Source organism: Artemia franciscana, chromosome 13 (assembly GCF_032884065.1).
Source record: "Artemia franciscana chromosome 13, ASM3288406v1, whole genome shotgun sequence".
Taxonomy (NCBI): Eukaryota; Metazoa; Arthropoda; class Branchiopoda; order Anostraca; family Artemiidae; genus Artemia; species Artemia franciscana.
Window position 1 is genome coordinate 42469351 of NC_088875.1, and position 11238 is coordinate 42480588.

General features: G+C 37.2%; 2 protein-coding genes across 2 annotated transcripts; both read left to right on the plus strand.

The window, feature by feature from the left end:
• The first annotated feature begins 941 nt into the window (after positions 1 to 941).
• LOC136034327 (ankyrin repeat domain-containing protein 65-like) lies at positions 942 to 1622 on the plus strand. The gene has a single exon (XM_065715460.1). It carries the CDS (start codon positions 942 to 944, stop codon positions 1620 to 1622), a length of 681 nt encoding a protein of 226 aa, XP_065571532.1.
• A 156-nt stretch (positions 1623 to 1778) lies between these two features.
• LOC136034328 (putative ankyrin repeat protein RF_0381) lies at positions 1779 to 3161 on the plus strand. Its single transcript, XM_065715461.1, has one exon. The coding sequence runs from the start codon at positions 1779 to 1781 to the stop codon at positions 3159 to 3161; it is 1383 nt and encodes a 460-aa protein (XP_065571533.1).
• The last annotated feature ends 8077 nt before the right edge of the window (positions 3162 to 11238 follow it).

Genomic DNA, 11238 nt, shown 5'->3' on the forward strand with positions numbered 1-11238 from the left:
CTCAGGAAATGATGATTTTATAATTTAAAAAAAATAAGCCGAAATGTTGCAATATATTTGGTTTTCGTTATAGTACAAATGAGGCTACCGTGTTATTTTATTTGTTTTTTAATTAAACCAATAATGAAAATTTAACCGGTGATTTTTTTTATTATTAGTCAATTAGATTATTGAGCTTTGATCCTCGGTTCCAAATAATAGAGTTGCAATACAGAATTCCAAAGAAATTAGAACCTTATAAGAAGGGGTAAAGAGTTAAGCATTAAAAAGATTGAGTTGGAGAAGTCTTTATATGATTTTTTTTTTATTTGTGTAATTGGAAAGTAAACGTGAGAGCCATATTATGGTATCACTCTTTTGGTCACCACTTAAAACGTTTCCTTGCTTCTCAAATGTGGTAGGGATTGCTATTGTGGCCCCTCCTAGAGGTCCGTTTAATGACTTGAAATTCCTGAGCTAAGTTTAATCACTCTTAAATGACGCTTGACCTACGTCAAAATTGTTCTACAGACCTATAAGTAAATATGTTTTTATTCCTTAACAGTTTTAACCACCTGTTATTTCCCTGCCTCTAGTCGATAATTTACAGACATGTAAGCAGACATATTAAGAAAGATTTTAAACGATAACATCTTTAAGAAAGATTTTATATAGTCATATATAAATATTGTATTTATGTAATACATGAATATTATGCTATTAAAATAAGTATTATTATTATATAATATAAATCTATTTTTTTCAGGGGGAATTAACAAAGTTCATTTGAAAAAGAGGATTTAATTCAAGGGCCGAAGTTTTAACCTCTAATACTCCAAAAATTGTTGAAGAGGAGTGGAGTAGCCATGCAAGATACTATAGTTTAATTTGTGCATTTTGTAAAGGAGAACTGGAAAGAGTAAGCGAGCTATGAATTCGTTTGGGCTCTCTTACTCAAAAGGATGATCGGAAAGATATGTTTTATTTGTACATGGCGCAAAGGATATACACCATTGCACTGCGCTGCTGAAGACGGTTGTACAGAAGTTGTTCAGCTGCTTTTAGATCAAGGTGCTAATGTTGATGCTAAAGGGGGAGATAGCAATACCCCTCTTCATATTGCTGTTTCTAGGGGAAAAGAAACCATTGTTGAACTACTTTTACGGTATGGAGCTAAAGTTGACAATCAGGATAAAAATGGCAAAACTGCACTATGCCTCGCTGTTGAAAACAGAAGTTTACCGACTATTCTGAATATTTTGAAGTATAGCCCAGATATTAATAATCAAAGCAACAGAGAATCTCTTAAAATTGCAGTCCTATGCGAGTTTAAAGAGGTTGTTGAGGTTCTCCTAGAATATGGTTTTAGTATAAACCCCGAAGATGCAAATAACAAAGAGTTGTTGCAGTCTGCTGTTGAAAAAGGATATGTCAAGATCGTTGAAGACTTTTTAAAGTATGGTGCTAATGTTAATACGATACTTGGTCGTAGCAGGAACGGAAAAGGTTTAACACCCTTACATATTGCAGTTATAAATAAACAGGAAGAAGTGGCTAATTTATTGATAAGCAATGAAGCTGATATAAATGCCCGAGATGAAAATGGGAAAACTCCGATATTTATGCTACCAAGGACGCAATAGCTAAACTGCTTCTAAACAGAGGCGCTGATGTTGACGCTCAAACTATAAAGGGGCGAAACAGCTCTTCATTTTGCTATTCAAAAACAAAATGTAAAAGTTGTTGAAACGATTTTGGAATATAATGCAAATCTTAACCTAGAAACAAAAAATGGAGAGATGCCTCTGTGGCTCTGTACTCTTACAGGAAATTTAGAAATTTGCACAATGCTACTGGATAAAGGAGCTAATGTAAATGTGAAGAAAAACGATGAAATTTCTGCGCTCCACATTGCAACTCAAAATCGTCATGGGAACATTGTAAAACTGTTGCTAAAATATGGTGCGGATGTTGACGGTCAAACTATAAAGGGTGAAACAGCTCTTCATTTCGCCATTCAAAGACAAAATGTAAAAGTTGTTGAAACGATTTTGGAATATAATGCAAATGTTAACCTAGGAACAAAAAATGGAGACATGCCTCTATGGCTCTCTTCTCTAACAGGAAATGTAGAAATTTGCACAATGCTTCTGGATAAAGGAGCTAATGTAAATGTGAAGAAAAACGATGGAATTTCTGTGCTCCACATTGCGGCTAAAAATCATCAAGGAAATATGGTAAAACTGTTGCTAAAATATGGTGCCAGAATTAACTCTAGAGACAAGGATGGGAAAACAGCACTTCATTATGCTTGTCATAGTAAATATGTTTGTGTTCCTGATACTCACGGGTACATTATTAAACTGTTGCTAAAACATGGTGCCAGACTTAACTCTAGAGACAAGGATGGGAAAACAGCACTTCATTATGCTTGTCATAGTAATTATGTCCGCGATCCTGACATTCACAGGTACATTATAAAACTGTTGCTAAAAGATGGTGCCAGAGTTAACTCTCAAGATAATGATGGCAGAACAGCCCTTCACTATGCTTGTTATAATGGGTGTAATGAAGTTGTTGAAGAGCTTCTAGAACATGGGTCTGACATAAACATTATGAGTAAAAATGGTTGTACAGCTCTTGCTGAAATGGATCCCTATTTGGGGGAATCAATTGGTAAACTTATTGTTTGCCTCATAGCTAAAATGAAAACGGCATATTTATATGTAAGCGAAAATAATATACAATGGTATGGCGAAATGGTACTGAACAATTTCGATTTAGATATTGAAGATGAGAGGGAAACTCAGGATCATTATTTGAGAGAACTAGCTAAAATGAGGAATGAGAAAATTGCCAATTCCAATATTTCACTTTACGACATTTTGGTAAAAGGAACAAGTTCTTTAGCAGCATGTATGAGGAATGAAAATATAGTGGAAATTTCAAAAACAGTAAGATTTGAAACTCAATTTCCATCATATGCAAGCATACTAAAAAATCAATTCAGGAAGGGTATGGAAAGGAATAAGTTACTTGAACCGGCCAATAGATGTTTCAATTCTCTCTTAAACGGCTATCCTGAGTTACCATATGAATGTGCTGAAAAAATATTGAACTATATAATTAATGAAGACTTGCAAAATTTGATAGATGCTTTTGAGCCTGATTGTGTCAGTTAAGAAGGAATAGTATAATTAAGTACTTCTAATATAAAGTTATATTTTGTGCAATTTAACTGTAATTTTGTGTGCAATGGTAAGTTTTAGAAGATTATGAGTGTCATGTTCAGGTGTACAAAGTGAACTCAGAGATGGACAATATTAAATAAGGCGGAAAGCTTGGAATTAGAATTTGAAAATCACTTATTAAAAGAGGAAAATAAGAGATGGGTTATAAGAGCTATCTCTATTGCGATCAATATAGCTGAGAGAATTACCCTATATAAATTTAATTGTATTTTTCATTATTACACGTAATGGTAAATTTAAAAATCTTTTTCGTCTGTAAAAGCAATTTGATAGATAGATCACAACATAGGACTCAACTGGCCAGAAAGGTGAGTAGAATATAAGCAGCAGTAGAAAGGAAAGTACTTAATTATTGTTTTCGTGAAACAAAAGGAAGCTATTGTTTGTCAATTAAATATGTCTGGTATGTTAAAAAACAATATAGGCACTAGCATATATTGTTATAAAACTACATTGTAAGCAGCGCAAAAGCGGTGCCTATGTAAAGAAAGATGATGGAATAATGTTTAATTATTATTTTTGTGACACTTGGTATTTACCAAGTGACACATAGCGATCGCAATTTTGTCTGTCGGTCTCGGTTTTGCTAGTTTGGGTACTTCCAGATAAACTAGGATAATGAAAATTGGCATGTGTATCAGGGATCAGACTAAATCAAATTAGAAATAGTCAATTTTCCGATTCGGCCATCTAGGGGGAGTGGAGGGGTGGTTAATTTGAAAAAAATTAGAAAAAAGGTATTTTTAACTTACGAACGGGTGATCGTATCTTAATGAAATTTAATATTTAGAAGGATCTTGTGCTTCACAGCTCTTATTTTAAATCTTGACTGGATCCGATGACGATGGGGAGAGTTGAAGAGGGAAACCGGAATTCTTGGAAAACGCTTGGAGTGGAGAGATCGGGATGAAACTTGTTGGGCAGAATAAATACAAGTCCTAGATAGGTGATTGAAATAACCGGAACGGATCCGCTCACTTCGGAGGAGTTGAGGGGGTTATTTCGGTTAATTCGGAAAAAATAGGAAAAATGAGCTATTTTTAACTTAAGAACAAGTGATCGGATCTTAATGAAATTTGATATTTAGAAGAACCTTGTTACTCAAAGCTCTTATTTTGAATCCCGACCGGGTCCGGTGACATTGGGGGGAGTTGGAGGGGAAAACGGGAAATATTGGAAAACGCTTAGAGTGGACAGATCGGTATGAAACTTGGTGGGAAGAATAAGCATAAGTCCTAGATACTTGATTGACATAACCGGACCGTGTCCGCTCTCTCTGGGGGTGTCGGGGGGATTTTCAGTGCTTTGGCTAGTTTGGTGCTTCTGAACGTGCTAGGACGATAAAAATCGGTAGGCGTTTAAGAGACCCGCAAAAATTGACTTGATAACAATCGTTTTCCCGATTCGACCATCTGGAGGGGTGGGGGCCTGGAGGGATGAGAAATTTTGAAAATTGACGTATCTTTGTCTTACGAATTGGTGATCGTATCTTAATGAAACTTTGTATATAGAAAGATCTTATGTCTCAGATGATCTATTTCAATTCGAATCAGATCAGGGGAAATAAGGGTTGGAGGGTGAAAAGGAAATCTTTGAAAACGCTTAGAATGGAAAGATCGGGATAAAACTTGATGGGAAGAATAAGCACAAGTTCTAGATACGTGATTGATATAACCATATTGAATCCGCTCTCTTTGGGGGAGTTGGGGGGGGGATTTCCAGAGTTCTAGAGAGTTTGGTGCTTCTTGAAGTGGTAGGACGATGAAAAACGGTAGGCGTGTCAGGGACCAGCACAAATTGACTTAATAACAGTCGCTTCCGCGATTCGACCATCTGGGGGGGGGGGCTGAAGGGGGAGGAAAAATTGGAAAACATTAGGTATTTTTAACTTACGAATGGGTGATCAGATCTTATAGAAATTTGATATTTAGAAGGACTTCGTGTCTCAGATCTCCCAGAACTCTTATTTTAATCCTGACTGTATCCGATGATGTTGGGGGGAGTTGGAAGGGGAAACGGAAAATCTTGGAAAATTATTAGAGTGGAGAGATTGGGATGAAACTTGTTGGTGAGAATAAGCACAAGTCCTAGATACATGATTCTAATAACCGGACTGGACCCGCTCTTTTTGGGGGAGTTGGAGGGGAGTGTTATTTCGGAAAAATTGAGGCAATTTTAACTTACGAATGGGTGACCGGATCTTAATGAAATTTGATATTTAGAAGGAACCTATGTATCTAACGCTTAGAATGGAAAGATCGGGATAAAACTTGATGGGAAGAATAAGCACAAGTTCTAGATACGTGATTGATATAACCATATTGAATCCGCTCTCTTTGGGGGAGTTGGGGGGGGGATTTCCAGAGTTCTAGAGAGTTTGGTGCTTCTTGAAGTGGTAGGACGATGAAAAACGGTAGGCGTGTCAGGGACCAGCACAAATTGACTTAATAACAGTCGCTTCCGCGATTCGACCATCTGGGGGGGGGGGCTGAAGGGGGAGGAAAAATTGGAAAACATTAGGTATTTTTAACTTACGAATGGGTGATCAGATCTTATAGAAATTTGATATTTAGAAGGACTTCGTGTCTCAGATCTCCCAGAACTCTTATTTTAATCCTGACTGTATCCGATGATGTTGGGGGGAGTTGGAAGGGGAAACGGAAAATCTTGGAAAATTATTAGAGTGGAGAGATTGGGATGAAACTTGTTGGTGAGAATAAGCACAAGTCCTAGATACATGATTCTAATAACCGGACTGGACCCGCTCTTTTTGGGGGAGTTGGAGGGGAGTGTTATTTCGGAAAAATTGAGGCAATTTTAACTTACGAATGGGTGACCGGATCTTAATGAAATTTGATATTTAGAAGGAACCTATGTATCTAACGCTTAGAATGGAAAGATCGGGATAAAACTTGATGGGAAGAATAAGCACAAGTTCTAGATACGTGATTGATATAACCATATTGAATCCGCTCTCTTTGGGGAGTTGGGGGGGGATTTCCAGAGTTCTAGAGAGTTTGGTGCTTCTTGAAGTGGTAGGACGATGAAAAACGGTAGGCGTGTCAGGGACCAGCACAAATTGACTTAATAACAGTCGCTTCCGCGATTCGACCATCTGGGGGGGGGGCTGAAGGGGGAGGAAAAATTGGAAAACATTAGGTATTTTTAACTTACGAATGGGTGATCAGATCTTATAGAAATTTGATATTTAGAAGGACTTCGTGTCTCAGATCTCCCAGAACTCTTATTTTAATCCTGACTGTATCCGATGATGTTGGGGGGAGTTGGAAGGGGAAACGGAAAATCTTGGAAAATTATTAGAGTGGAGAGATTGGGATGAAACTTGTTGGTGAGAATAAGCACAAGTCCTAGATACATGATTCTAATAACCGGACTGGACCCGCTCTTTTTGGGGGAGTTGGAGGGGAGTGTTATTTCGGAAAAATTGAGGCAATTTTAACTTACGAATGGGTGACCGGATCTTAATGAAATTTGATATTTAGAAGGAACCTATGTATCTAAGCTCGAATTTTAAATCCCGACCAGATCTGGTGACATTGGGGGGAGTTGAAGGGGGAAACCGGAGATTTTGAAAACGCTTAGAGTGGAGAGGTCGGGCTTAAACTTGGTGGGGAGAATAAGAACGTGTCTTAGATAAGTGATCGATGTAAACGAACTGGATCTGCTCTCTTCGGGGGAGTTGGGGGGGGGGGGGGGTTCAGTGCTTTAGCGACTGCTATAGGACGTGTTAGGAAGATGAAAATTTGTAGGCATTTCAAAGACCTGCACAAATTGACTTGATAACAGGCTTTTTAATCGATTCGGCCATCTGAGAGGCTGAAGGCAGATGATAAATTAGAAAAAATGCTATATTTTTAACTTAAGAATGCTTGATCGGATCTTAATGAATTTTTATATTTAGAAGGACCTCGTGTCTCATAGCTCTTATTTTAAATCCCGACAGGCATTAAGCCTCTGATTTTCCTTTTAAATCAATCTATTGATTCTTAGAATTTTGCTAGAGCTCATGCCATATAAGTTCTTGGCTCTTTGCTCTTCCGACCTCGTCACAAGTGCCATATGAGCTCTTGGCTTTTGTTTGAATTCAAACGAGTAAAAACTAACATGAATAGGACCAACAATCCCTTTGGCTTCTCGAGGCCTGAATATAATTTGCTCTTTTACTGACAAAATACAAATGAATGTGGGTTGTCAGTCTAATATACGTATGCTGATAGTTACTCCTTAAAGGATTTTAAATTTGTTATCTATTAAAGATAAAAATGTGAAAATATTAATTTTTTCAGTAAAGTCCAAGTTAAGTTCTAGCCTTGAGAAGCCATGGGGGTTGTCAGCCTTATTCGTGTTAATTTTTTCTCGTTTTGAGTTTGAATCGGTTATTCATTATAATTTCTGTTTGTTTTGGATCTCATTTATTTATTGAGAGTCATTTGTGATAGTTTTATGCTTTGTTGACTATTTGATTTAATTTCTGCTCATTTTTCTTTACTTTTTTTGAAAAACTTATTATGCGGCCAAAGTTTTTTAAATTAATTTCGATAAGAAATAGCATAAAACTTGAAAGTAGGTTGAAATAGAATTTTATAATCCGTCAAAAGAGACAATTTAACCAGATAAAAAATCAAATATGGCTCTTTCTATAGTGCTGGAGAATTTTGAGGTGTGTGCTAATTTTTTAAAGTGAATATTATGTGTAGCAAACATTAGTATAATAGAGGCAAAACTTGGTGAAAAATGTCCCTTCACTGGAAGGGGCTGGGGCAAGCTGCCTTGGCTGCTGTGATTGGGAGGGGGTGCCCACATTCATCATATTTCTCTCTTTTATTCGGCTATTTTTATTATGTTTGAACCCTGGGCACCCTAGGAACGACACTGATGTAAACTAATTTCTAAGTTTTTACTGATTGACCCTGACCAAGTGGCTAAGAAGTTTAACATGTGTTTTTTTTTACTCTTTAGGGTATTCAAGACAAAATTTAAGGCAAGTATGCTGAATGTGTTCAGTTAAAGCTAAAGCTGGTTTTGTCGCTTACTCTAGTTTTCATGGCACTTGGTATTAACCAAGTGACATATAGCGATCGCAAATTCTGTCGGTCTGTCTGTCTGTCCTGGTTTTGCTACTTTAGGCACTTCAAGGTAAGCTAGGACAATGAAATTTAGCAGGCGTATCAGGGACCAGACCAGATTCAATTATAAATAGTCGTTTTTGCGATTTGACCATCTGGGGGGGGGGGGAGTCGGCGGTCGGTTAATTCAGAAAAAAATAGAAAAATTAAATATTTTTAACTTAAGAACAGGTGATGGGATCTTAATGAAATTTGATGTTTGGAAGGATATCGTGTTTCAGAGCTCTTGTATTAAATCCCGACTAGATCTGGTGACATTGGGGGGAGTTGGGGGGGGGCTAAAATCTTGGAAAACGCTTAGAACGGAGGGATCAGGATTAAACTTGGTGGGAAAAATAAGCAGAAGTCCTAGATACGTGACTGACATAACCATAATGGATCTGCTCTGTTTGGGGGAGTTTTTTTTTGGGGGGGGGGTTAATTCTGAAAATTAGAAAAATGAGGTATTTTTAACTTACGAAGGAGTGATTAAGGAGTGAGGGTTAATTCTGAAAAATTAAAAATAGTGAGGTATTTTTAAGTTGAGAAGGAGTGATTGGATCTTAATGAAATTTGAATTTTAGAAGGAAATAATATTTCACAGCTCTTATTTTAAATCCCGACCAGATCCGGTGAAAGGGAATTTGGGGGGGGGTGGCTAAAATCTCGGAAAACGCTTAGAGTGGAGGAATTGGGATGAAACCTGGTGGGAAAAATAAGCACAAATCCTAGATACAGGATTGACATAACAAAGTGGATCTGCTCTCTTTGGGGATTTGGGGGAGGAGGATTAATTCAAAAAATTAGAAAAAATGAGGTATTTTGCCTTACGAAAGAGTGATCGTATCTTAATGAAATTTCATATTTAGAAGGACCTCGAAACTCAGATCTCTTATTTTAAATCCCGACCGGATCCATTGTCATTAAGAGGGGGGGGGGGCGGAAATCTTGGAAAACGCTTAAACTGGAGCGATCAGCATGAAACTTGGTGGAAAGAATAAGCACAAGTCTAAGATAGGTGACTGACATAACCGGATCCGCTCTCTTTGGTGGAGTTGGGGGGGGGGGGAGTAATCCGGAAGAATTAGAAAAAATGAGGTATTTGTAACTTACGAACGGGTGATCAGATCTTAATGAAATTTGATATCTAGAAAGATCTTGTGCTTTAGAACTCACATTTTGAATCTCGAGAAATCACAAATGAAATCAAATGTGAAAATCACATTTCAGACATTCAAGGGAGTTAAGGGGGAAACTGGAATTCTTGGGAAACGTGAAAATAGAGATATCTTACGAATGGGTGATCAGATCTTAATGAAAGTTGATATATATAAGAATCTTATGTCTCAGATGCTCCCTTTTTCAATTAGAATCGGATCTGGGGACATAGAGGGTTGGAGGGGGAAAACAAAAATCTTGGAAACTGGAAATATTGGAAAAGCCTTAGAGTGGAGAGATCGGGATGAAACTTGATGGGAAGAATAAGCACAAGTTATAGATACAAGATTGACATAATTGGTACGGATCTGTTCTCTTTGAGGGAGCTGGGGGTTGTTAATTTGTAAAAATCAGAAAAATTTTGGAATTTTTAACTTAAGTACGGGTGACCGTATATTAATGAAATTTGATATTCAGAAGGAATTCATGTCTCAAAGCTCTTATTTCAAATCCCGACCAGATCTTTTGACATTGGGGGGGAGTTGGAGGGGAAAACCGGAAATCTTGGAAAACGCTTATAAATGTCGTAAATACGTGATTGACGTAACTGGACTGGATCCACTCTCTTTGGTGGAGATAGGTGGTGGGGTTCAGTGCTTTGGCGAGTTTGGTGCTTCTGGACGTGCTAGGACGATGAAAATTGGTAGTTGTGAGGGAGCTGCACAAATTGACTTGATAAAGTCTTTTTCCCCGTTACGACCATCTGGGGGGGGGCTGAAGGGAGAAGAAAAATTGAGGTATTTTTAACTAACGAGTGGGTGATTGGATCTTAATGAATTTTGATATTTAGAAGGACTCAGAGCTCGTATTTTAAATCCTGACCGGCATTAAGCCTCTGATTTTCCTTTTAAAGCAAATCCATTGATTCTAAGATTTTTTTTAGAGCTCATACCATATGAGCTCTTGGCTCTTAGCTCTTCCGACCTCGTCACAAGTGCCATATGAGCTCTTAGCTCTTGTTATCATTCTTATTTATCTGTTATTTGCAAATTGGGAATTGCTATAAGTTTGGGATGTTTTGACACTGCTATGAGAACATCAGAATGTTGGTTATATGGTGTTTAAATGACAAGTTATAAGGAAAGCTTTCTTTATTTAATGCTTTTACTCGCGATTCAGGGAATTCTCATATTATATTAGATAATTGTTTTCATGTTCTGCTTTTGTCCTGGGATTTTATGTTGGTCAACCCGATTCGGAAGGTATTCAACATGTGTTTGATGATTTTTCTGTTACTGTGTTTTCGGGTCTTCGTTTACAAAATTCATAGTGCTTTTGAAAACTTGAAATTTCAGCAATTTAAAGAATATTTTGAGGGTTTCATGGTAATTTTTAGAAAAGTGTGCGTGTCAAGTTAAGGGAAAAATAGCATTTGTAGTCAAACAAATCAATAGTAACGAACGGTAACGAAACTAGTAAACGATACTCTAAAAAACTGGACTTTAAGATTTTTCTACCCATCAAAAGTTACGAGCCTGAGAAAATTTACCCTATTTTCAAAAAACGGGAAAACCCCAAGAATTTTTTATTTTTGCATGCGTGTTTATTTGTTTTTTCTTTTCCCCAGGGGTGATCGTATCAACCCAGTGGTCCTAGAATGTCGTGAGAGGGCTCATTTTAACGAAAATTAAAAGTTCTACTGCCCTTTTTAAGTGACCGAAAAA

Coding starts and splice junctions, on each gene's coding strand:
- LOC136034327 (XM_065715460.1), top strand. CDS start 942: ATGATCGGAAAGATATGTTTTATTTGTACATGGCGCAAAGGATATACA.
- LOC136034328 (XM_065715461.1), top strand. CDS start 1,779: ATGCCTCTGTGGCTCTGTACTCTTACAGGAAATTTAGAAATTTGCACA.